This window comes from Canis lupus, chromosome 14, assembly GCF_048164855.1.
Source record: "Canis lupus baileyi chromosome 14, mCanLup2.hap1, whole genome shotgun sequence".
NCBI lineage: Eukaryota > Metazoa > Chordata > Mammalia > Carnivora > Canidae > Canis > Canis lupus.
Window position 1 is genome coordinate 31293290 of NC_132851.1, and position 26462 is coordinate 31319751.

The window sequence follows — 26462 nt, forward strand, 5'->3', positions numbered from 1 at the left end:
AATTCCATCCCTGGCCGTCAGAGGAGCCAATGGTTAAAAATGTATATAAAAATCAATAGTGTCCTGCTAGTAGCTTACAAGAGTTAAGCAATAGCACCCAATTGCTTTTCTGTGGATAATTTCTAATTCTTCTCTGGATTTCCCAGGCACAGAGGGGGAGACAGGTGTGAAGAAGGGGAGGGTGGGGGCGAGTGGCAGATCTGAATTGGTTTATAATATATGCTCTGCACCCTTGCAATTATAAAATGTCTCAGACCACTTAAGCTGTTTAAACCCATTCTTACACCGTGTAAAACGGGGCAGGTGTGTGAATGAACTGAGAGAGTAGAAGGATGCAAGATGGAGGAGCAGTGTGGACGTTGTGGCTGTGCCATGAGCCAGTGTAGACATAACCCCTATTGCTGACCAGGGGGTGGGGAGCCCCCTTTGCTCTTCTACAATCCAGCAGCTAAACACCCAGGGTCAGCGCTGGCTGCAGCTGGGCCTCTGTTCTATGAGGGGGAGCATCTGGAAGATGCTGCCAGAGTGTGACCCTGAAGGGGGCTGACTGAATCTCTGTCATTCTGCAGTCCTCATGGCAATAGTATCCCCCAAACAGCTTTAGGAATCAGGCGTCCTTTTCTTACTCCTCTGGAAAGACCCTGGAAGATTCAGGCTCTAGATTTGCAAAATTTTTGATTTGCAAAAAAATCTGTGATTCTGCAAAAGAAGGAGATGTTTATTCCTGGCGTCCATGCTGACGACCATGGTTTCAGGCCTTGGGCTGGCTCTACGATGGCCTGCCGCAGCATGAAAGTTCATTGTGTGCGGGAATCTGTCCCAGCTCCAGATGTGACGCCCCTCTGGTTTCTTCCTAGGAAATACGGGACCACAGCTGGAGGCCTCTTTAGCATTTAACCAACCACTGACGTGGAAGGCTGTGTTGCCTCCTGGAGGCTAGGCCTTCTCTTTGAGTGGTCCCGTTACCCATATTTGCTCTTATAATCCTCACTCACTGAAGAGAGGCATTGCCAGCCCCATTTTGCAGTTGGGGAGATGGAGGTGCAGAGATGGTGGCTTGCCAAACGTTGGGATAGTTGTGTATCTACACAGAGCCCCTTCCAATAGTGGGTGAAGACATGATATCTTGGACCAGTGGGGTTCATGATGATGCCACAGAAACGACAGGATCCAGGGATCTGGGTTAAAGTCCTAGTGGTGCTTCTGACTCCTGTATAGGATTGGGCTAATCTGTCCTCTTCTATGGGCCTCAGTTTCTCCCTCTGTAAAACGAGAAACCAGGTAATGCTTACATCTTCCTTCCATGTAGACATTCTAGGTGGTTCTGGCCCTTGCAGAGAATAGTGCTGACACTCCTGCCTCTTGTGTCTTACAGAGGAGGCCTTAGTTGGCAAGGATCTCATTGGGCGCTTCACGGATCTGATCCAGAGTGGAGGGTTCCAGCTTCACCTGGATTCTAAGACTTTCCCAGCAGACACCTCCATCTACTTCCTTCAGGGGGACCGCTTCGGCACCTCTCCCAGGACATGGTTTGGGTGCTTGGAAGGATTCCACCAAGTCTTGGCTCCTAGCAATGCCCCTCAGGACCCATGGGGGTGTGGTAGGTCCTTCCCCTCCCCTGGGACTGAGGCTGTGGAAAAGGCTCCAAGAGCACTGGAGGCAGGTCACTCCGCACATACAGGGTAACGAATCATTCATTTTGCCGTTCCGCCAGAGTCATTCAGTGATCCACTGTGCAGGGGCACATGGTCCTCACCCCCTCTGGTAGCAGCTGAAACCAGAGCACAGGTGACACGATACAGCGATCCTTCTTCTCACTTCTTGGGGGCTGGGCTGTACTGTCTTTGTGGAGAAGGCTGATGTGCATCTTGCATGCTCACCAACATTTCTTAGTCTGGTTATGGCAATGTGTTAGCTCCACGTCCAAACAGCCATCGATGAGCCCAGGGCATGCTTGGGGGAAGGGATTCCTGGCAAAGGTTTACCAGGGCTGTCCTTCCTTACCCTTACCCTCTGTGGCTTTGGAAGCAGTTTTTTCAAGAATGCACCTGCAAATTTCTAGAATGGAAGCAGCGTGAATTCCCCGTGGCCACCATCACAAGTCACCCCAGACTCCATGCCCTAACACAACATTTATCATCCTCCAGCTCTGTAGGTTTGCCTTCTTAATCGGGTCTCACTGGGCTAAAACTGAGGTGTCAGCAGGGCTGCATTCCCACTGGAGAGAATCTGTTTCCTTGAATTTTCCAGTGTCTAGATGTTGCCCACCTGTCTTGGCTTGTGGCCTTCCTTCAGCCTTGAAGCAGTGGTGCTATAGCTCTTTGGACACCCTTCCACAGTCACAGCTCCCTTGGATTCTGTCTTTCTCTTCTAGGGACCTTTGTGCTCACACATAGCTGGGAAATCCAGAACACTCTCCCTATCTTTGGGTTAGCTGCCTAGCAACCTGAGTTCCATCTGTAGACTCAGTTTCCCTTTTGCCATATAACCTATTGTGTGTGTGGCTCCTATGGATCAGGATGTGGTTATCTTTGCTGCCTCCTACTTCCAAGGCCTCACGACAAGAAGGCTTCCTCCCCTGAGGCATGAGACAGAGGGGCATTGTTGCTGAGCTACAGGAAGGGAAGATGTTTCTGGGTAATTTATTTTTCCATTATTTATGTTGGTTGCCACACAAGAACTACATGGCCTTTCCTTTCGTGAGATCCAGGCCAAGTTCTAAACTCCACGTTGGATTTAAGATGTAGCTAAATCTTAAAACAGAGACCCAGAAACGCACCCACTGCACACACCGCCCACTAATATTTATAGATTTTGTGGTTTGCAATGTACTTTCACGAATATTTACCCCTCATGTTGGCCCCTGTTGATCCATTGTTCTGCCATTTGACAGATGATCAGGTTGAGGCTCCAGATGAAATGAAATAATGCGTCTATAATGTCTAGAGCCAGGCTGACTCAAAGGAGGGACTCGGGTTCACAAAACCACTCATCTGTGGGCATGTAACCTGAGGTCTTCTGGGATCAGAGCTCATGCTCCTTCTACCTCACAGAGCTGCCCCAATAAAAAGGATAAGAGGTAGGAACAGGAGTGGAAGGTATCTCCTGCCAGGGTAGGTGAAACAGGGTCACAGTGATGGAGGTGTTCAGAACACCCACCATTGTGTTCTTAGACTTACCATGAAGTGCCCTAGGCTCTAGGCTCTATTCCCGTGTGTGTGTGTGTGTGTGTGTGTGTGTGTGTGTGTGTGTGTGTCGGGGGGGTATGTTGGAGGCTGTATTTGCAAAAGCAAGGGCAAGAATCTGCTTTTATGGTCACCCCAGGGAATCCTGGGAAGGGGATCTGGAAACCCTACTTGGGTGCCCCCCCCGGAGTGTGGAGCCCAGAAAGGGAGGGGCAAGAGCTGGAGACACGTGCTAGTCAGGGGCCAAGGTCAGAAACCCTATACTGGTTCTGCTGAACCATGGCCCATCTCCTTCATATAAAATAGAGTGCTGGTCCTTCGCGGGAACTCTATTGATTATCAGGCTATTATTTCATGTCTAACAAGATGAGTAGCCCAGCTCCACTGGGAAGCTAAGCCAGGGGCACAGCAGTCTCATCTGAAGGATGTTAAGTGGTGGGGGCACTGGGTGTCAGAACCCGGGATGGCAGGGCTTCAGAGAGAGTGGGGACCACAGGGTGGCCTGGAAATGGGATGGAGTAAAAGGCTTTGTCTGGGCTATGCTGGCTACAGGACAGGAGTTGGCAACCTTGTTCCATCAAGGGCCAGAAATGCAAGTATTTTAGGCTTTGTAGACCATATGGTTTTTGACCCATGACTTAGCTCAGCCATTGTAGGGAGAAAAGCATGGGTGTGTTCTAATAAAGATTTATTTGCCAAGCAGAAGGTGAGTTGCATTTGGGTCACGCACCAAAATTGGCCAATCCTAGCTCTAGATAAAGCTTCATTCTGTTTTGCAGCTGCTGTGGCTTTTGATTGACTCAAAAGAATCATTGATCATGCCATTCACCCCCACCTCCTTACTCCAGATAGTTAGAAAGGTCTGAAATGGAATTCACAAAGGCAGCACCAATTTTTTATTTTCTCCAGAATCAATGATAATTTCTGTTTGTTATTTTCTATTTTTTAAAGATTTTATTTATTAATGAGAGACAGAGCGAGGCAGAGACATAGGCAGAGGAAGAAGCAGGCTCCCTATGGGGAGCCCGATATGGGACTCGATCCCAGGACTCTGAGATCTCGCCCTGAGCCGAAGGCAGATGCTCAACCACTGAGCCATCCAGGGTCCCTGTTATTGTTGCGAATATGGGCCTTCCTAGCATTTCTCTGATGCAGTGGGTCAGATATTATTAATCCTGTAGTGTGGGTGAGGTAGCCAGGGATACGCAGCTTAAGAATAGTAGGAAACTGCTCTTTGAAGCCAGGTGGGTTCAAGTCCTAGCTCTAATACCTTCTCGATGTGGGTCCTTCGGACATTGCTTATCCTTACTAGGCATCAGGATGATAATACCTATTCCGTGGGGGTTGTGGTTTGCATAGCGTCATATAATCGATACAAGTACATCCCTTCGCACATGGCCAACTCTAAACAAATGGCCGTGTTAATTGGCCATACTGGGATCCAAACTCAGCTCTCCCGATTCCAGATTCCTTATCTGTCCTCTGCATCACACACCTCTCCCCTCGTGAAATCATGCCCTTGGATGCTTGTATCTATTCTTATCGGCTCTTTTTCCCTCTGAGTCACATCTGGAACGCAGCTGTGAAGCTACAAGCAGAGCATTGTCCTGTGGAGCTGAAGCAAGGTTTCTGGTGTCATGTCAGGAGGGCTAATCTGTACGATCCCCCTGGAGGGCAGTGACTCAGGGGGTGAGGGGGACTCTCCACCTCCCGTGACTCATGTAGGCCTGGCAGCTTTTATCCAGGGAACAGATGCTGCAGGGAGGTAGGGGCTCTGCTGGCAGCTTTGTTGAGGTCAAAAAGGATTATTTCAGGATTACCTGCTGGCAGCCTTCATACCAGTTTGGTCCATTAAAGAGAATCTCAGAAATTGTCTGGATTTTCCATTTTCTGTTCCAGACAGCATTTACTTTCACTCATTCACTCCAACTTCTTATAATTGAGCTAGTTCTCCATGGTTTTCCCCCCCCCAAAGTAATACGTTAGGTCTCGTTTCCTCCCCCACCCCTTCCTTCCTTCTTCCCATCTATGCGTGTGTTTATCCATCCAAGCTTTCAAAGCATAATTGTGTGTTAAACACCAGGTGACATACTCAGGGAAACAAAGGTCATAGGCCTGCTTTCAAAGAACTCCCAGTCTGGTTGGGGAGAGGTAAGCGAAAAGCCAGCTAAGTCTCAGGGAGAAAGCCTTTTCCTTCACAGTCAGGGTGGTCAGGGGAAGCTTGCTGGGGCGGCAGGGGCAGCACGAAGTCTTGAAAGGGGAGCTGGAATTGCTGCTCAGGTTAGAGCAGACAAGGAGTGGGGTGTGCGTGCATGTGTGTGTGTGACAAGGAGGGGGGTGTGCGTGCATGTGTGTGTGTGTGTGTGCACGCGTGCATCTGTGCTGGGTGCTGCAATGTGCTGGGAGCTGCAAGGCTGGAGGGCATTTCGGAGATGGAGATTCATGCAGGGGTTTATATGGCTGGAGAGTGGGGTGTGTGGAGATATGGCAGGAGGTGTGCCCAGAGAGATAGGCAGGAGCCAGGGTGGGAGAGGCCTGGGGCTAGCCAAGGGAGGGCCCTGCTAGGGGTCCCCAGGGGAGGATTTCGGGGTGGAGGGTGACAGGGCCAGGCAAGAGGTTGAGCAAAGCAGGCCAAGGATACTGGTTATACTTGCTCACAGATGTTTTCCATCAGCCGAGACGTGCCTGTCATTGTTAGGGGCCCGTGCGGACGGGTTGGTAGGAAGGGGGTAGCATGATCTGGAGGCTTTGGGAGGCTCTCGAACCCAAATCGGCCAAATTGTCTCATTTTATGAAGGAAGGACCTGAGACCAAAGGGGCTTCTGACAATTTCGTGGAGGGAGTTAATTGAAGGATAAGTGCCAACCTGGGGCTGTGGACAGAAGGGTTTTGGAAAGCCCACAGGGCAGGAGTGCGGAGGGTGAGTCCACACCTGCCGGGAGAGGGGTGAGGACAGGGAGAGTCCACACCTGCCGGGGGAGGGGTGAGGACAGGGAGAGTCCACACCTGCCAGGGGAGGGGTGAGGACAGGGAGAGTCCACACCTGCCGGGGGAGGGGTGAGGACAGGGAGAGTCCACACCTGCTGGGGGAGGGGTGAGGACAGGGAGAGTCCACACCTGCCAGGGCAGGGGTGAGGATTGGAGCCTCGGCCTCATTCTGTCTACACAGCTTCCCGCAGGTGGAAAGGCTTTGAAGCAGGACACAGTTTCCTTGCGCAGAATCATGAGGCCTAGGAGTTCTGTGCTCACAACCAAGTTAGTCCCTGCTCGCTTCGTCGGGTTGTCGGGTTTGGAGGCAGGACCCCTCGAGCTGTCAGAGAAGGCTTTGTTTTCCTTCAGCAATGAATTTGGAGACGGCTCGAAACTACAGTCACCGTCCTGGCGTTGAAATACTCGAGATGACCGGCGAGCTGACTCATAGGAGTAATGAAACCCCACTCTTGGCGGGGTGGGGGGTAGGGTATCGGTCGCTTAGAGCAGGCCGGAAAACACATCATTCAGTTTCCAAGATGTGTCTTGAGTTTCTGATTTACTCACAAGTGCCAAGTACGTGTACGTACCGGAGGCAGCGGTGGTGAAGTCAACCCTGGTCCACGTCCCACACGCCTGTGCTTGCTTCTTGGTCGAGGGAAGCTGGTGGGACTGGCGGATGGAGGGAAGGCTTTGGTTTGCAGAGAACCGGGCTCAATCCCACCTCTTTGACCTTACCACATGGTCCACCTTGACCTCGAGCTTCAGTAATCTCCAGTCTAGAAAGAAGATGGTGCCTTTCTCATAGGACCTGGAGATAACACATCGGAACAGTCTGGCACCATGCTTGGCATAGCCTCTGATTTTACTTCCCCACTGCCCTGTGCAGAAAAGCCTACGAGGGAGTCACGCAGGAATGTCCCAAGGCTCAGCTTCCTCATCTGCAAAGCAAGGATTAAATGCCAACTTCCGGAAACGTCCATGAAGCACCCAGCAGAGTGCCAGGCACAGAGAAAGTATCCTGAGGGTGGCCAAGCTTTCAGCTCAGCTACACTGGCCAGCAGGTCACTTCTGGAAGTCATTTGGCAATCTCATGGGAATACAACCCAGAACTACCCTTTCCCCAACCCTTGCTCTGAGCTATTAGAATCAATGTGGCCAAGTTCACATACTTATTTTTTTAAAGATTTTATTTATTTATTCACAAAAGACAGACAGACAGACAGAGACATAGGCAGAGGGAGGAGCCCGATATGGGACTCGATCACAGGATCCCAAGATCACGACCTGAGCCAAAGGCAGACTCACTGAGCCACCCAGCAGCCCCTAAGTTCATGTACTAATCTCAGAGCAGAACTCCTGGGCTCTAACTTCGAACTCTTGTGAGATAGGCATGTCCCCAGTTGGAGTTTCTGGTTTCTCAGCCCAGGTCATATTAGAGGAAGCAGGTTAGGAAAGACTGGGAGTAAAAGGAACAGAGAGCTCTGAGGATCTGCAGGTTAACAGGAGAGTGTAAGGAGGCGAGGGATGAGGCCAATGAGGCATCTTGGGAGCAAGATGCATGGAGGCTTCTCTCTCAGGGTCACACTTGGCATTTCTGAATAAATCAGAGGCCCAACAACTCAACAGTAAGGGCCTCCATAAATCCCACATGCTGGGTGTCCCACCTCACTGTGGTCCCGGATCTGAGCAACACAGGGGGAGGCTACCTGAGTCAAATGTGATGGTGCTGAATTGCTGAAATTGCCCTGTTCGGACAGAATGGGTACTGAGGCTGGCTCCAAGGAAGGACCCCCTCAAGTATAAAAATAATGTTGGGTGGGAGGATGGGTTCAATAGGTGATGGGGATTACAGAGTGCATGTGTCCTCATGAGCCCGGGGAGTGGGGGTGGAGGGATGCATGGATTTTCCCAGTCACGATACCATCCACCTGAAGCTAATATAACACGATATTGACCAACTGGAATTAAAACCAAAACTTGAAAAAATAGTGACCATTTGTTGAGCATGTGCAAGAGTCTGGCATTATGACCTGTGCCTTCTGCACATTATCAGTGCATTCCAATGAGATAGTTTATTCATACCTTTTCACGGAGGAGAAAATGGAGCCTCCAAGAAGTCCAAAGTCCTGTGGGTAGGCCGGGAAGAGGGACTTGAGCCAATCTGTCTGACCCCAAAATTTGCCTGCCCAGCTGTGCTTCGCCATGCCTTCACTAAGGGCAGCATTCCCATGGTAACCGAGCCATAGACCCTCATCTTTCGAGTTGTCCTCCAACCTCATCTCATGTCATTCTTCCCTTTGTCTGCTAAGCTTTGTCTGGCTTTGTAGCTGGCTTTGTCTGGCTTTCCATTCCTCGAATGATTATTCCTTGTATAATCCAAACTCATTCCTACCTCAAGACCTTTGTCCTCACTCTGCCCTCTGCTTGGAATTCTTGCCTACCTCTTGCCTGGGGTGTTCCCCATCATTTGATGTCAAGCATCACCTTTCAGAGGGCTTCCTCACTCCATGTATTCCTCTCCTGCCTCACTTTACCCATACCTGAGGTTATCGTCTGACACCCTGTCATCCTACTAACCTGTCACCTCCTGGGGAGCAGGAACCTTGCCTGCCATTCTCACAGCTTGGCCTCGATTGTTGGAGCCTGACACGTAGCAGATTCTCCATGAGCACCGTTTACGTGAATGAGCCCTTGTGCTCTGTTGGGGTTTCGCGTACCCTGTGTGTTCTGAGGCTACAACTACAAAGCAAGAGGCTTCCCTTTAACATCATTTCTGTGTTTCTCTCTTCTAGTTAAGTGTCCCGAAGGAAGCTATTTTCAGAAGGAGATTTGCATTCCCTGTCCTGTTGGATTCTACCAAGAACAGGCAGGGAGCATGGACTGTGTCCCATGTCCCGTGGGCAGAACGACCATTTCCCCTGGAGCTTTCAGCCACACGCACTGTAAGTTCTGCAGGGTCCTGGTGTGAGAAACCCTACAATGCAATGAGGGCATAGCAGAGTGGCTCAACCTTGCCACTATTGAAGCTTGGGGACAGAGCATTCATCTTGGGGACTGCCTCGTGCATGGCAGGATGTTTATTTAGCGACATCACTGACCCTTACCTATTAGAGGCCAGGAGCACACCCTCCCTGCAACTTGTCACAATCAAACATGTCTCCAGACATTGCTGAATGTCTCTTGAATGGGACACACAATTGCCTACCGTGGAGAACCATTGAGTACAGAGCGTCATAGTCAAAGGGGCACTGCCTCTCAATGCCTATACTCGGCCAGCATCTCGGCAAGATGTTTTATCTGTCTGACCCCAGACACATAAATGTTATTGCATTAAATTCTATCAAATTCCCTTCTGGGTAAATATTATTAGCCACATGTTTACAGATTAGAAGGGCTATGGCTCAGAGAAGTCATTTAACCAAAGTCACTTAACTAGGAGGTGACGTCACTGGCCTTTGTTTGATCTTGGCATTGTCTGATTCTGAAACTCCTGATTTTTGTAAGTCAACCTTATCAGATTGAGAGATGGAAGATATTTTCCACCCACAGTCATTACAAGTATGTAGCTCATATTCCCTTTTAGGCCCTGTAAATTTGTCAGGACCGTGTGTATGTGTGGCTTTCCCATATGTCATGTGATTTCACTTGGCCTACTTACCTAATAGTCACCTGGGTATTGTTGGGTTTTTCCTAGTTAGGACCCACAGCGTGCCTTATTGTGTGCATCTTTCTTTCTTTCTTCCTTCCTTCCTTTTTTTTTTTTTTAAGATTTTATCTTTTTATTCATGAGAGACACACACAGAGAGGCAGAGACACAGACAGAAGGAGAAGCAGGCTCCCTGTGGGGGAGCCCGATGTGGGACTCGGTCTCAGGACCCTGAGATTATGACCTGAGCTCAAGGCAGATGCTCAACCATTGAGCCCCCAGGTGCCCCTGTGTGCACCTTTCCATGTTAGTCTTAAATTGTGTTAACGTGAAGCAAGCTATTAATGCTTCAAATCTGAATAGATTTTAGAATGTTGAAATAATTAATCAAAAGAGATTAAGCCACCTTCCCTGGTAAGTTTCCTTAGGAGTGCAGTAGGACTTCTAAGAAAACCAAAGGGATTTTTATAGGTCACGAGTCTGATATTCCTCTTGGAGATTACACTCTTCTCCAGGAAGGTTGAGTGTCCCTGACATCTGGACATCACCCTCAGCTTGCACACATTGATTTACTCACACGTATGAGATGACTTGAAGTGTTATCACATTGCTGGAGGAATGCTTTTTGTTAAGGTTTTATTTATTGATTTGAGAGAGATAGAGAACATGAGCAGGGCAGAAGCAGAGGGAGAGGGAGAAGCCGACTTCCCAAGGAGCAGGGAGCCCGACTTGGAGCTTAACCCCAGGACTCTGAGATCATGACCTGTGCCAAAAGCAGACACTCAACTGACTGAGCCACCCAAGTGCCCCCAGAGGAAAGCTTTCTTGAAAAGTGAGCAGTGCAATGTGCTGATCCATGTTTATGGGGTGGCAGTGGGGTTGCTACAGAAATAACAAGGGCCAGAGGAGAAGCCTGAGGCTTGGCCCCAGTCATACCCAGGCTGTTCCTCAGTCATTCCCATTGGCACTGTGACTGAGGCCGTACCTCGTGTCTTCTCTGAATGTCAGCTTCCTTATCTATTAGATGGAGCCATGATACCTTGCTCAGAGGATGGTTATGAAGCATGTCTTAATCACTTCGGGATGCTCCATACAAATGACCCTAGACTGGGTGGCTTCAGCAACAGATGTTTATTTCTCATGGTTCTAGAGGCAGGAAGTCCACCATCAGGGCACTGGTCTGGTCAGATGCTTACTGAGGGTCCTCTTCCTGGCTGTGTCCTCATGCATCCTTTCCTTGGTGCGTGCGTACAGAGTGGGGAATCTCCAGAGTCTTCCTCCTTTCATAAGGGCACTGATGCCATCACGGGACCCCACTCTTATGACCTCTTCTAGACCTAATCGCCAAGGTCCTCCCTCCAAATACCACCACAGGGAAGGTTAAAGCTTCAACATAGGAATTTGAGGGAATGCAAACATTTGGTCCACAACTAAGTGGAATCCATTAAGATATTTTAAGAGAAGCCACAAGTATCATGCCCATCCCGCTTGGAGGATGAGCTTTGATTGCCTCTCTGTGCAGAAGTGGAGGGCTGTCATAGCCTTACCACTCTCCCGGGTATCTTCGTTGAGTTACAGAATAGATTCCAGTGGATAAGTCTCCAGGGTCAGGGGTACAGTTTACACTCTGAGTATATGTTTGTATCTAAGAATATCTCCATGACTCATTAGCATCACCATTCAGCCTGTCATCTTGCCTGATTTACGTTCTTAGATGGAATCGTATGGAAGAGAAGACCCCTCCTGCCTTCTGCCAAGGAAGGTCTGCCAAGTTTTAAGTGATGTCAAGTGATTACAAGATTTTCTTTTTGTTGTTAGGCTAGCTTCTAGAATCTCAGTTCCTCTGCGTAGCTGACATCCGTATTACTGTTCTCACCCACAAATACTTTCCTCCTCTTGCAAGTCTACTGGATGATTTTGGAGCTTCTGTTGATAACCGAGTAGCTATTTATTTGTTGGCTTGTTTGTTTCTTGATGCTTTAATTCATACATAGCATGTGTGGCATGCGGAACGTTCTATTTAAAAAGAAGCCTTTGTAATCTCTCCACCAAAAAGTTGTGATTAATCCACGGTTAGTCATCTGACTAATAGTCTTAGAACATAGAAAACTAGATCTTCTCAAGGCCTGGGCTGCCTTGAAAGAACATTTTTTCACCTACTTCCCGGGCCTGGAGAACCAGGCCCAGGTATTCTCTTTTAAGATCATTACCAAAAATGTATTAACCACTTTTTTTTTAATGCTAAGTTTTTATTGGTTGTATGAAACAAGTAGAGATACGTTCCCTGTCCTCAGAGAGTGTAGAGTCTGATAGGAAACGAAGTGTGTAAGTATACAGATAGAATGTGTGTAATTACTAATACAATGGATGTGATTGTTATATGCTGTTGTAGCAGCCAGCACCAGGTCTTGGGAGACATGTGGGGACTAACCGTGGGGCAGGTGGAGGTGAGACTTCTGGGCAGAAGAAATAATTTAAGCCCCCAAATAGAGGGATTTATCCATGGATTCAGCTGGTATTTATTGAGTGTTTTTTTGTGTCTGGGGGGGTGTTTCTGGACCCAATTCCAGTGTGTGTGTGTGTGTATGTGTAGGAGGGGTCTCCCCACACCAACCACAAGCAGTTTAGACACTATCTTCTCAGAGACAGTACCAGATCCCACAGGTTGAGGCCTCAGCCCTATAAGACTGATCTCACCACCCCCATCCTGTCCCCAGTTGAAAGCCCAGGCTACTACCCCTGCTTCTCGTGGACAAGCTACGTGCTGGAAGCTCCACCAGACCCCTTCAGCTCAGGCGCCGACCCTAAGTCTGCATCGTTACGTGTACTTCCCACCAACTGGGTATACATCAGAGGCTCCCACTACCTCCTCCTTGGGTGTGATTAATTTGCTAGAGTGGCTCACAGCAACTCACAAAATGTCTTATTCCCTAGATTGTAGTTTATTCTATGGGATATAACCCAGGAACAGACAGGTAAGGGATGCATAGGGTGTCTTACAGGGAAAGGCGTGGAACTTCCATGCCTCTTGAGGGGGTCTGCTCTCCCCATATCTCCATGTGTTCACTGACCTGGAAGCTCTCAGAACCCCAGCCTTTTGGGGTTTTATGGGCGTTTCATTATATAGGCAAGCCTGACCAAATCACTGGCCACTGGTGAGTGGAGGTCAGGGAGAGATGCTGAGAATTTCAGGACTCTGATCACATGGTTGGTTGTCCTGGCAACCAGCCTGCATCCTTAAGAGCAGTCCAAAAGTGACCTCTGGAACATGACAAAAGATACCTTTATGGCTTTTGCCACTTAGGAAACGCCAGGCGTGCTAAGGGGCTGGGTGCCAGAAAGGAAAGGAAGCCCAGGTATACATTTCTTATTATAAATCACAGCATCTCATGGGGTGGGGGGTGGCCTGTACTATGTGTCAGACACTGAGCAAGACACTGAGATCCAGGAGGGAGCAAAACCAGATCGGGTCCCTGCCGGCTCGGAGCTTCTAGGGAGGGGGAGGCGGGCAGTTGTCAACCTTTCACTCACACAGACAAATGGAAATAAAAACCACCATGCTCCGGCAATGAGGAGAGAGGTGTGGAGGGAGGGAGGGGGTGACAGTTGGATGTCAGGGGCTTGGGGCCTCCCTGAGGATGTGACGATTGAGCTGAGGGCTGATGGGCGGTGAAGGGTTAACTCATTGAAGACAGAGCAGAAGGAGGACCTGGGGGTGGAACCATGTGAGCAGAGCCTGTGATTGAGACCCGGTGTCCCATCCGAGAAGGAGCCCCCCGGGCCCTGCATGCCGTGTGGAGCGTGGGAACACGGTGTGTGCGTGGAGTTAGCCGGGCGGAGCCAGGTCCCGTCGGTGATGCCCCGTCTGCATCTTGGTTCCAGGTGTCACCGACTGTCAGAGGAGTGAGGTGGGCCTGCGGTGTGACCAGGACGGCCAGTACCGAGCCAGCCAGAGGGACGGGGCCGGCGGGAAGGCCTTCTGTGTGGACGGCGAGGGGCGGCGGCTGCCCTGGTCGGAAACGGAGGCTCCGCTCACCGACTCCCAGTGTCAGAGTACGTGCTGGGGGTGCAATCAGCCACGGCCCTGGGGAGAGGGCACGTGCTCTCCAGGGCTCCCTGGAAAGGGCAGAGACGTGTGGGCTGCATTCGTCCCCGGCTTTTTATTTTGGCGATATTTAAGCTACATAGGATAAGGATATTCGAAAGAATAGTGGGAGGAACAAGTCACCTGCCACTTAGATCCAAAAATTGTTAGCATTTTCCTCTCTCTCATTCTTTCGCTCTTTTATTTTTGATCGTCGGAAAGTAAATTTCCAGACATCACGAAACTTCAGCCCCAGATACTTCGGTGTGTATGAGATGGGAGTTTAAAAATAATTAACGAGCTGAGTTTCCCTTTCTTGTGGGCTGTGTGCCCTGAAGAGCTGGTCAGCTTTTCTCTCTCACCTGGATGTCGTGGGAAGACTTGAGAGCCGGTCCTGGTTTCAGAGCTTACTTGCTGGGCGACCCAGAGCAAATCGCTTAACTTCTCTGATCCTCCATCACCCCAGCAGCCTCCTGACCCTGTAAGGGCTAATAGGATCCTATGAGGATGGTAAGCAATCATTGAGCACCACTGTGCGCCAGGCACAGCTCTTCAATGACATGATGGGACAGTCCACTTGTCCTACGTTTCTAGAACAATCCTGCCTCCTCTGTTTAATCAAGAAGCAGGCAGAGGCAATCTGTAAGTGCCTATAATTCTGCTCTCTGCAAGTCTCCAGGATGTTGCCCCCCCATTCCACAGAGTCGCCTTCCTGGCTGAGGTCTGGCTGACATTCACGCACCTGGCCAGCCAGGGCCAGCGCTGGCTGCCCGTCTCTCAGATTTCTGTGTAAGACAAGGGCCTGATGTTCGCGGGCTTACTATGTGCCAGGGCCCGTGCCAGGCAGTCATGAGTGATCCTCCCAGCGCTTCTGAGGGGTAGATATTATCCCCGGGAACTTAGCTGAAGAAACTGAGGCAGAGAACTAGGTGACTTACCTTCATCACTAGTCAAGACATATATCTCAAATTCGAACCAAGGTGTGTCCCACCCCCAAACCCATTCTTTCCATGACACCAATCTGCTTCTGCTTAGATCTATCTGCTTCCTTGGGAAGCACACACCTGCACATGTACACATGCACCTGTACACACATACTTGCACACACAGCCTACCTACTTTCTGGGAAGTGGGGACAGCTGATCACATAGAATACCTGAGAAAATTCAGTTGAGACGTTTTCATTTTGTAATGCTCAGAATAATCATTCCCTCCTCCAGAGAAGTGTTAGTGAATCTCAAAGATGTGTGTGTGTGTGTGTGTGTGTCCCCATGGATAAACTGAAAATCCAAGGAAAGTATAATTCTTTGTTCCCGTATTCCTCTTCTTGGGCAGAAACAGCACTCAGGGGAGTTAACGCCTGAAGGTGCAGTAGGACATCAGGCAGGCTGATCTCAGCTGCCCTCCACGGGTGAGGGAGAGGCCTTCCTCAGCGGGAGCAGTTTGCTCGGCCCCTGGCAACTCCTGGCCATTCTGGGATCATCACCTAAACACTTACCTTTTAACTGCACTCCGCTCGGCTTCCCTGTCAATGCCTCAGTGGCCAGGATTGCAATCTGCACTTGCGAAGCATTTCAGGCTTCGTTCAGCCCTGGGTTTATCCAGAGCAAAAAGGACAGCTTCATCTCTGGTCCCAGAAGCCTTTATGAGGAGCAGCTCAGCCTTGTCAACTCTGATGATGCCTCTGGGAGGCTCTGGCTTCTTATGCAAAGCTCAGGAATTTATGGTTTCCCTCTCTGAATATTCAGGAGGATTTCCATGTTAAGAAGCTGAGTTCCTACCGGGATATCAATAGCCTCTTCTTGGAATCCAATAGAGCTTCATCCTCTTTGGGAGTAGGATTACAGTCCTATTTGTGAGGCTTTTGTCCCGCAGAAAAAAACCCAGGCTGTAGAGGTCAACTGCATCATGGGGGGAGATCTGTCCCCGTCCCACCTGCTGTGTCCAGGCCTGGGTTTTCACCCCCGGGGATTGTCCTCCTGCTCCTGTGTGGCCCTTCTCAACAATTTTTCTACAATGCTTCAGTACAGTTATTCTACAAGGCAGATCTGTTTATGTAACGCCCTTTACCACTCTTCAGTGGCTCCACACTGTTCCTGGGATAAAGTAAAATTGCATACCTCACCCTCCTCTCTGGGTTCTAGCCTCCTTAGATAATATCACCCTTTGTGGCTAGGACTGCATCTTACCTTTTATTCTATTCCACAGTCCTTGGTGCTTGTCCTCAGAATGAATGAAATGCTGTAGTTATCTGGGCCTCTTCCGAATGATTTCCTAAAAGCCATCAGGGAGGGAGAGGCTCTCACCACCCCAATTCCCACAGCCAGTTTGGGGGCCCTGACAGCTAGGCAGGTGTCCTCGCAGGGGGCAGAGGGACTCTGCACTTACTGAATTGCTATTACGTACCAGCTTTTCCACGCTCTTCTGTTTAATCCTCACAACCACAACACCGGGGCTCTTAGAGATTGAAATGTGTGCCAGGTCGCAGAGCTGGTGAGGGGTGGTGGCGACAGGGCTTGCACGGGGGCCGACTCTGGAGCTGGGCTCTTCCCCCACTGCCTGCTATGTCCCCCTCATGGCAGTCCCCGCCACATCTCTGTAGCGCCTATGGCAAACCCTTAGGTTACCCAAGAGTGAGTTGCTTACTCACCAACCCTGGCCACTGGATATATTGAGCTCAAAATCCTTTAATTCTACATCTGGTTCTCTAATTCTGCTCTTTGCCAACCCAGGCCCAAGACTTCATACAGTACATCAGGTGCCCAGAGGTATAGGCCTGCTGCTGAGATCACCCCGTCTTGCAAATGTTCTCTCCAAGCTTCCTGGTGCTGTGACGATCTTGGCAGTCACTCATTCTTCAATGCATCCATGTAATACGCAGGAACTAGTGTCTGTCACTGTGCTAGCTAGCGGCTGTTCAAATATTCTTGGAACATTGTCCTTGCCATGGAAAGAGACAGGTGGGCAGGCCTGGTGCCCCAGTGGTTTAGTGCCGCCTTCAGCCTGGGATGTGATCCTGGAGACCCGGGATTGAGTCCCACATTGAGCTCCCTGCATGGAGCTTGCTTCTCCCTCTGCCTGTGTCTCTGCCTCTCTCTCTCTCTCTCTCTCTCATGAAGAAATAAGTAAAATCTTTTAAAAAAATTAAAAAAAAAGAGACAGGCACATACATGGCCATGGTCAAATATGATGATGTGCACTCATGTTGACCCTCTATGCTTTCCCAAGACATTTATAAATATCTGCTAAGTAAAAATTTAGCATGTAGGAAATTATGCCAATAGGCTACAAATCTGCCAGCTAACTCCATATTCTATGAAAGTATCAGCAATTTAGTGCATGGTTTGTTTCCGTTCTGTTTGGCAATGAGCTTCCTTCACAGAACGCTATAAAATGAAGATCTTCATTATCAAGGTGTCCCTTTTGCAAAAACCAGCAGATTGTCTAACTGAAGTGCTAAATTGACTGCATTTTCAGCCTCTGGGAAGGCTTCAGTTGGAAACTGAAAGACCAGTCAAATTTTGTTTAGTCTACTACAGTGTCGGGAGCATCTGTTTATACCAATTAAACTTCAGGGACAAAGGGTTGAATATAGCTTGGTGTTTGCTGGACTGGAGCCTGCAGTCTTTACAAACAAGATAGCAAGGGGTGTAAAAATTTTTTAAAAAGAGAGATAAAGAGATTGGAGCACAAGAGTTGAGTGTGGGCTAAGCACATTATCTTGGCGACTTCAGTGATCAACATGGAAGGAATCCCTTGTAAAATTAGAATATTTTCTATATAAGAATTTGTGAACATTTCACACATGCTATTTCTCTCTTATTAACATCCTCTCTCCCAATTTTATCCCAAAAGGAATAAACTTTTTTTCCTGAGCTTATTGTGAAAGTGGAGAAGAGGTTGCTCTGGGTGGTCTTGGATTCATTGACGTGATAAAAACCAATCCAGACATAAGTCTGTTTTATAAAGCAAGAGATGTGTATGAGAATGGGTGCTTAGGTGCATGCTTATAATTCTGTCTGCAAAAAAACTAATCCTGGTGTACTTTGGGGCATGCTTTTTGATAGTTATTTGCAAAACATTGACACCTCTGGGCACCTTTGGTTTCAGAAATGAGTCTCATTCCTTGAGAGTTACCTGCAGTTCTTTTCACTTGGTGAAGAATGAGTTTCAAGTCCCAGCACCTTGAGATCTTATATTTATTTCTTCTCACCTGGTTGGCTCCCCCAGCGTGGGACTCTCATTCCTACCAGAGAATAACTCAGGCATGTCAATAGTAGCTAGAGAAACAGATGCTGATCTATCACTTAAACAAATACTATCATGAACATGCCTGAGCCACATGACACATCTTTAGATTTACATGAACCCACATGCGCCTGTTTTATTTGTCTTTTAAAGGATAACTTCCCTCTTTCCAGAAGGAATAAAGATTGCTTCATGGAAAGAAAATTTTCAACAAAATAATCACAAGATAATTAGCACTCAAAGATCAGGACAAGAAAATATAAATTTAGGTAGAAAATCAGTATCAATGAGAAAAGATGAGTTGTAGGGAAGAACGTAAATGTTAAACTTTCTCCTTACCTCCTGGCGATGAGGTAGCACAAGGAGACATGATAACACATAGCTCTCTGAATCAGATATGAGGCAGCGTGCTGGAACTGTTTTAAAAGGGAATTCCCCTCCTGGGGACATTTGTGTGACCAAGGGCTGTGAACGGGAAGTGATTTCTTGACCTGACTCTCTCTTGGCTTCTCCGTAGAGATCCTCTCCCCTTTAGAATCAGATTTGATCAATCTGCTTTCCTTTCAGTGATGCAGAAATTTGAGAAGGCTCCAGACTCTAAGGTGGTCTTCAGTGCCAATGTCACTGCGGTGGGCAGGTCCAAAGTTTCTGGCTCTGGGTCCCCCCTGCTGCAGTGCTTGACAGGTAAGGGGTGGTGCGGAGGTGGGCACATGTAGAAATAGGCTCTGCTGACCTGGGCAAGAGAAATCGAGCAAAACCATTGAAACCATAATGAAAAATCACACTGTATCAAAACACTTGGTAAATCAATTGATTCCTCAAACGTGCATCCAACTCTGAAGTGAAGCTAACTCTTAGCTTCACTTCAAAGTTGGTAATGCATCCGCCATGTACCAAGAACAATGCAGCACCCAATGTAAGGGTGCAGAAATGAAGGCCGTCGGTTCCTTGTAGACTTACTTGTCCAGGTTGGGAGAGCATGTCTGTGAACATTTTTTTAAATTAAATTGATTATTTTATTAAAGTGACATCTATAGAAGCAAAATATCTAATATTTTAATGTATGTTCCACCAACCACGTAAATGACTCTAAGTGTCCCTTAGCCAGCCAGGCTAGAGACAGGTCATAGCAACCACTGTTTATTGAGTGTGTATGTTTACAAGGATTATCTCATAACCCTATAGTCGAGGAAGATTACTATTGTCCATGTTAGGGGTGAGTGTGTGCTTGGGTGTGTTGGGGGCAGGAGGTGGGGGTGTGTGTCCGTCTGTCCTCAGAATCACCTGAGAGAGACAGGTGCTGACGGGCCCATGGTGCTCGCAGACTGTGCTTTGGATGAGACCTGCAGCTTCCTCGCGGTGTCCACGGCGGGATCCGAGGTCTCCTGTGATTTCTATGGCTGGACAAGTGACAGCATCGCTTGCACGACTTCTGCGCAGGTGAGTCCTGGCAGTTGTGTGGGGTTTCTGCATCTCGTCCCTTCTGTCTCAGATATGCTCTGGCTGGCTGGATGTCAGGCTTTGGGAAATGGGGACCACAGTGGCCCGGGGATAGCTCAGGACGCAGCTGTCCGCAGGAGCGTCCATCTGAGAAGGATCGCTTTCTGACACATGAGTCAGAGGGAATGTCAATGAGGAGCACTCCTGTCTGGTACCCGCCAGCTTATCTCGCCGGGAAGTGTGGGTACTGGGCATGATGGGACATTGTCCAGAGCCCTAAATACCATCTGTCTCTCTGAGTCCCAGACCCCGGCATTCCTTTCCAAGGTAGAAGTAAAATATGATTATAGCTTAAAAAGAAAAATGTTAAATATTAGTTTGAACCACACGAATAGCTGGGTCTGGAGGTCAAAGCTGGCAATTTTCACTGTTACCATGCATTAGGACAGAAGAATATGCGGAGGAAAGCAGTTGTCCCAACTTCCCAGCTCTTAACCACATGAAAATCTTCATTTTTACTCTTCAAGTTTCTCAGGGAAACTTCTGGAAAACTTCTAAGTGTTTATAAGCATCTTTTTTTTTTTTTTTTTGGTTTGTTTACATGCTAATATCTTATATTATTTTCTACCCTGATTTTCTCACATAATGTTTAACTATTTTTTTCTTTTTAAGATTTTATTTATTTATTCATGAGACACACACACACACAGAGACAGAGACATAGGCAGAGAGAGAAGCAGAGGGAGGAAGCTTTAAACTTTAAACTTGCAGAGCTAACATTGCCTTGACTACTGTGCGTCTTCTGTTAGCTTCTCGAACCCTCACCAGAAGCCTGTGAAATCAAGCCTTGATGATACAGATGAGGAGTCTGAGGTCAGGAAGCTGCACGTGGTTGGGATTCAGTCCAAGACACACCCCATCCCACCTCTTTTCTAGCTCCTGCAGACCCTAGCTCAGGTCCTAAAATTCAGAGGCCCACCTTCCATGATCTTTCTGGGATGTCGCCAGTGAACACACACTCACACCTCTGCACAGGTGCAAGTGCAATGGGTACGCAATCCACCAGTATTGGTGATATTGCAAAACACAGCTAACACAGCTACATGTCCTTTAAAAATCTGAAATAAAGGGGAGCCTGGGTGGCTCAGTTAGTTGAGCATCTGACTCTTGATTTCAGCTAAGGTCATGACCTCAGGGTCATGAGTTCGAGCCCCATGTTGGGCCCTGTGCCCAGCAGGGAGTTTGCTTGAGATTCTCTCTCTCTCTCTCTCTCTCTCTCTCTCTTTCCCTCTGCCCCTCCTCTCTCTCATGCTCTCTCTCTCTTTCTCTAAACAGATAAAATCTTTTAAGAAAATGTGAAATAATCTATATACATCCATACAATGGATTGGTATGCTGCTGTTAAAAAGAACAAGGTTCATTTTAAAGATGTAGAAAGTTAAACACTGGGACACCTGGGTGGCTTAGAGGTTGAGTGTCTGCCTTCAGCTCAGGTCGTGATCCCGGGGTCCTGGGATTGAGTCCCGCATCGGGTTCCCCACAGGGAGCCTACTTCTCCCTCGGCCTGTGTCTCTGCCTGTGTCTGTCTGTGTGAATAAATAAAAATAAAATCTTTAAAAACAAAAAAGATTCTCTTTCCCTCTGCCACCACCCTCCCAACCCCACATGTTTGATGTCTTTTGAAAAAAAAAAAAAAGGATGCAGAAGTGCAGGACTCTCCCCTCCAGAGGCCCTTCCTTCTCCCCTCCCAGGCGCCATCATCCCTGCACTGAGCTCAGGTCTTCTAAAAAGGAAGAAGAGCAGTTGCCTTCAGATAGCTTTGCTTTTAGCCCCTACCCTTTGAAGATTGCTGGTTGGGCGACCTTGAGGGGAGGGCGAAACACAGGGAACAAAACACAAATGGATAAGAACAGACTTATCCTGCTACCATGCGAGTGCTGGAAAGAGTCAGAGAGAGAGATCGGAGATTAGTGAGGAAGGCAAGGCCTTTGGAGGTCTGGCCTCATTTCCTGGCTTAGGAATCTTCCTTTTTTTTTTTTTTTTTTAAAGATTTTTATTTTATTGAATCATGAGAGACACAGAGAGAGAGAGAGAGAGAGAGAGAGAGAGAGAGGCACAGGCATAGGCAGAGGGAGAAGCAGGCTCCCTGCAGGGAGCCTGACGTGGGACTCGATCCTGAGTCTCCAGGGTCATGCCCTGGGCTGAAAGCGGTGCTAAAGCACTGAGCCACCGGGGCTGCCCACGAAGCTTCCCTTGATCCTCACCCGATACAGGCTGCACCTGTCAGGACTTCCAGGAACTGTCCCTGCCTCTCTGTCCTCCCCCTCACTCTACCTCTCAGGACTGACTGTCTCCAAGAACCACAGGCTCTAGTCCTCAAAACGCCACCAAATTCCTTGGCTTCACTTCTGCTTTTGCCTTTGCTTAAAATCCCCCCTTTTAAATTTCCAATGGGCGAACTCTTACCCATACGTCAGTACCCCACCCAGATTCACTTTTCCTGGGAGAATGGTCTTGCTCTCCCTTCTCCATAGAATCAACCATTCCCTCTTCTACAGTTACCTCCTCTTTTTTTTTTTTTAAATCTTTTTTTTTTTTTTTTATTTATGACAGTCACACAGAGAGAGAGAGAGAGGCAGAGACACAGGCAGAGGGAGAAGCAGGCTCCATGCACCCGGAGCCCGACGTGGGATTCGATCCCGGGTCTCCAGGATCGTGCCCCGGGCCAAAGGCAGGCGCCAAACCGCTGCGCCACCCAGGGATCCCAGTTACCTCCTCTTGAATCTGATGTGTTCTTTGCAGCCGACACTCTGGGCTGGAATTCACTGCTTACATGTCTGTGTGCTCCAAAACTGGGAGAAAGTCACGGCCAGGAATCTTGCCCCAGTGCCTCAGCCACGATCACAGTTTGATAAATGTCTGTTGAATTGAAATGACCATCGTGAGGTAATAGTAATGAGCCTCTTTCCACCTCCAGCATCAGGACACGTTGGGGAACTCAGAGGCCACCAGCTTCGGAAGCCTCAGGTGCCAAATGACAGTGAGGAGTGGGGCTCAAGACTCTCCGGCTGTGTATCTGAAGAAAGGTAGGTTGGTCGAGCTGGATGCTTGGGGGCCGCAGTGGCTTAACCTACCTGACCAGTGTTTGGGGCTGCTTCCTGGAGCTTCGCACTCCCCTCCCTTTGCTCTCCAGCCTCTCTGGGGGTCATCAGACCTTCTCATAAGGGTGCAAACCTCCAGGCACTTCGCCCCTCACCAGCCCTGCTCACAGCCTCCATGCAGCTGCACTGTGCATGCATATTATCTGGCGGGGGGGGGGCTTGAAAAATGCTGGTGCTGAGTCCCTACATCGGGGCTGGGCCAGATGCTGCCTTTCTAATAACCTCTCGGGGATGCTAAAGCTGCTGGCCCCAGGCCCACGCATTGAGTAACAAGGATGTTTATCTTATCTCACAATTTACAGCTCATTCCCCCAAACATCCTTCATCTACCCTCACAGAAATCCTCAGGGGAAGGCAAGATCCTATGATCCCGATCTTCGCCCCTGTTTTACAGATAAGGAAACTGAGGCTCAGAGAGATTAGAAGACTTTTGCAAGGTCATGCTGTTGATAAATGGGGGAGGTGGGTTTGAACCTAAGTGTGCCTGAATTCCCCTGCATGGCTTCACAGAGCGGAGACAGGGAAGCCCGCCCTCCTCTGCCCTCCGGCTGGCCTCCTGCCGTCTCTCCATCAGGGCCAAGAGAGGGGCCAGCCCTGCAGAGGGTGAGCCCTGGGCCTCGGCTAGGTTCCCCATGAACGGGGACTCTGCTCTGCTCTCCTGGCCCTCCTTCCTCCGGTTCAGGGTGAGGTGCTGGAGCCGGCCGGCCTGGGCCAACCCCAATCTGGTCAAGGCCCTCGACATTCGCTGGGCTTCCCTGTCCTCGCTAGTAAAATAGGAGTCGCAAGTGAACCAAGGAGATTGGGAGGTCTGGAGTGAGGAGGTCTGTGCTTTTAGAACAGTGCACAGCATCGGGTAAATAGCAGGTGCAGGAGATTTCTGAGATCCTTTTCATCCTTGCTGACATGTCTCCTGGTGACCTGGGGTAAGACTGCGGACCAGAAGGCAGCCCAGGAGGCCGGACTTGAGACCTAGGGGTTGGCATGGAGGGTGGTGGCAGGCATGTGGCCTCCCAGGTCCCTAGCTTGGGCGGCCTGGATCCCAGCAGCTACTGGACAGCTGGCAGCTCGCGGAGACAGTGCCACGGCCCGGGCACTGAGCCTCGGCTGACCTTGGGATCGGTCCGCAGCCCATGGCAGGGACAAATGCCTGTGGCTCTTTGTCTCTGCACCTTCAAGTCCCCAAATCCCTCCATCCTGTCTCAGGGGAGGGCTCCCATGGGAGAGTGGAGTCCAGCAGAGCTGGGATTTCTCTCATCTGGGGTCAGCATGACGAGAATTCCTGCCCCAGTGTTTATTCCAATTATCATTATTTTTTTTAATCTGTTAAAAAAAAAGAAGATAACAGAGCATAGAGATTTTTTTTTTTTCCTAAAAAAGGAAAACCAAAATCAAACAACCTGTCCCCAAAATGTTCTTTAAAACTAATCCTTGGCCTTTTTTCCACATTAAAAAAAAAAAAAAAAAAAACACAACTCTAGTTTTTTCTCATGTTTGTTCTTATTTGTCCTCATCTCCTGAAAGTTTATACTTGGGGGAAGATTGCAAGGGAAATTGAGAAGCTTCCTTGCTGCCAAACTAAATCAAGGCAGACCTGTTTTTTGCTTTTTTTGTTTTGTTTTGTTTTGCTTTTTTTTTTCCCCAAGCAGAAAATACACAGACACAGTCATTCTGCATCCTAAGATAGCAAACAGCGAAGGGACGTTCAGACTCCTGCCTCCTCGCCTATGAGCACTATCTCTGCTCAGGAACCACTTCTTTAGTTTTTATGCCATGAAGTAGGGACAAAAAGTCACAGGTGAGGAGGAATATATACAGTTTTTGAGAATATTTTTTGAGTATATCCCACATCAGTGGCACCTGGTATAGGTAGGCAAATGCATCCATTCATGCACCTGACCTTTAGTGACCTGGAACACAGGGCCCTTTGATCCATCTTCTGGTACCATCCTGTTGACACCCACTTAAAATCTGTGGCCTGGAGCATGGAGCAGCAGCCCCGTGATTTTTCAGACTTGAAGGAAGACAGTGCTCAAAGGCTCCTTCCAGTTGGGCTAGCCCAACCCCCTCGTTTCACAGATGAGGACTAGAAAGTGGAGGCATCTTGCCACTCCATCAAGGTGGAACCGGGGACGTCAGGGCACAACCTCCCCGAGCTCTGAGTTATCCCCCAGACCTGCCCCATTACCGCTGTGCGGATCTGCTCGGCGTTGGCACTTCCCATAGATGTTGACCTGTGGTGTGGTATACCCTGTGGACGTAGCTGTGGAACAAAACATAATCGCTGACTGATACAGCCGTCGATGCAGCAATAAGATCATTTCGGACGGTTCAAAGTGCTTTGATGAAATGAAACAGGACAGTGGGATGAAGACGGACGTAGGCTTCCTGGAACAGTCAGATTCATGGTGATGGGAAGTGAAACAGTGGTTACGAGGGCGGGGGGCTAGGCAGGGATGGACAGCTGGGGTTCGACAGGTGTGCAGAGCTTTATTTTAGGATGAAGCAAAAGTTCTAGAGATGGATGGTAGTGATGGTTACACCACAACACAAAAGGGTTAAATGCCATTGGACTATCCACTTAATGGGGTCAAAATGGTAAATCTTGTGTTGTATATATTTTTATCACAATTTAAAGAGGGAAAGAAAGGTGAACATTCATTGCTGCCAGTTGGTCAGGGAAGGAGCTTCAGAGGAGGGGATGTTGGAACTGAGACCAAAGGAATAGGAGGCTCCTGCCATGCAAAGACCTCAGGGCATGAGATTCCCCGTGCCGGGTGATGTGGAGGCTGCCAGGAGCTGCTGAGGGAGAGAGCCCTACAGTCCAGGGCTGTCCCGTGGAACTTTCTGCGGTGATGGGAACGTTCTATAAACCTTTGCTGTCCAAAATGATACCCAGCGGCCACCCAGGTACCCAGCACTTGCTGCAACACGAACGTCAGTGAGCTGAAACAGATACTGAAATGGTCACATATGCCTGGCGACTACTACAGTGTTGGCTGGTGGCAAGTGGCTCTGGGGACTCTCAGGCTGGTGGGGGAAGCAGACACTGTCCTGAGTACCTTAAGGACAGGGTGAAAGATGATAGAGCCTTGCTATCTAGGGAGAGAGAAATGAATTCTAACTGTAAAAAATCAATCAGGGAGATAGACCCTTGATATTAAGCTGGATTTGGTGAAGGATGGGCTGGGGCTCTGCAGGCAGAGTTCATGACAGGGCAGTCGGGCAGAGGGGGTGGTGGGAACCCCTGCTAGGGTAAGATGTGGCTTTCTGGAGACTGTACAGTATCTGCTGAGCATCACTAAGTGCCAGGCTCATTGCTCAGCCTCTCAGTGTATGGACTATCTTTTCATCTACTCAGTGTCTACGAAGCCTACACACTATTGCCCCCATTGAACAGATGGAGAAGTTGAGGCTCTGGAATGCTTCAGGGATTTGCACTCAAGCCTGTCTCATTCTGCAGCTTGTATTCTTGGGTTCTACATTTTAAGCCTCTCCACAATTTCTAGGAGAAAGTGTGGGTTAATCCCTGGTGAACAGCTGGGTGGAGGGGTCAGACTCAGGGTGGCAAAGAGCACAGATTCCTCATTCCTTTCTGCCCCCCATCAGCTGTGTTCACTCTCTTTCCTTACATGAGATATGGACGTAATAATAGGATAGATGTTTTGGCTATAGATTTATCTCTCTATATATATCTCCCTGCAAAAATCTCCTCTTTGCAAAATGAT

At 48.9% G+C, this 26462-nt stretch overlaps 1 protein-coding gene across 2 annotated transcripts in view; it reads left to right on the plus strand.

Annotated features, from left to right (window-relative positions):
• TG (thyroglobulin) overlaps positions 1-26462 on the plus strand; it is a 248977-nt gene that overhangs the window by 41574 nt on the left and 180941 nt on the right. The window contains exons 20-25 of one of the 2 annotated variants that reach the window (XM_072774560.1): positions 1376-1600; positions 8951-9100; positions 13687-13857; positions 18704-18820; positions 19461-19576; positions 22554-22662. In XM_072774560.1, coding sequence (XP_072630661.1) covers positions 1376-1600; positions 8951-9100; positions 13687-13857; positions 18704-18820; positions 19461-19576; positions 22554-22662 — 888 coding nt within the window. The remainder of the gene's footprint in view (positions 1-1375; positions 1601-8950; positions 9101-13686; positions 13858-18703; positions 18821-19460; positions 19577-22553; positions 22663-26462) is intronic. The other variant, XM_072774561.1, reaches the window with a different exon arrangement.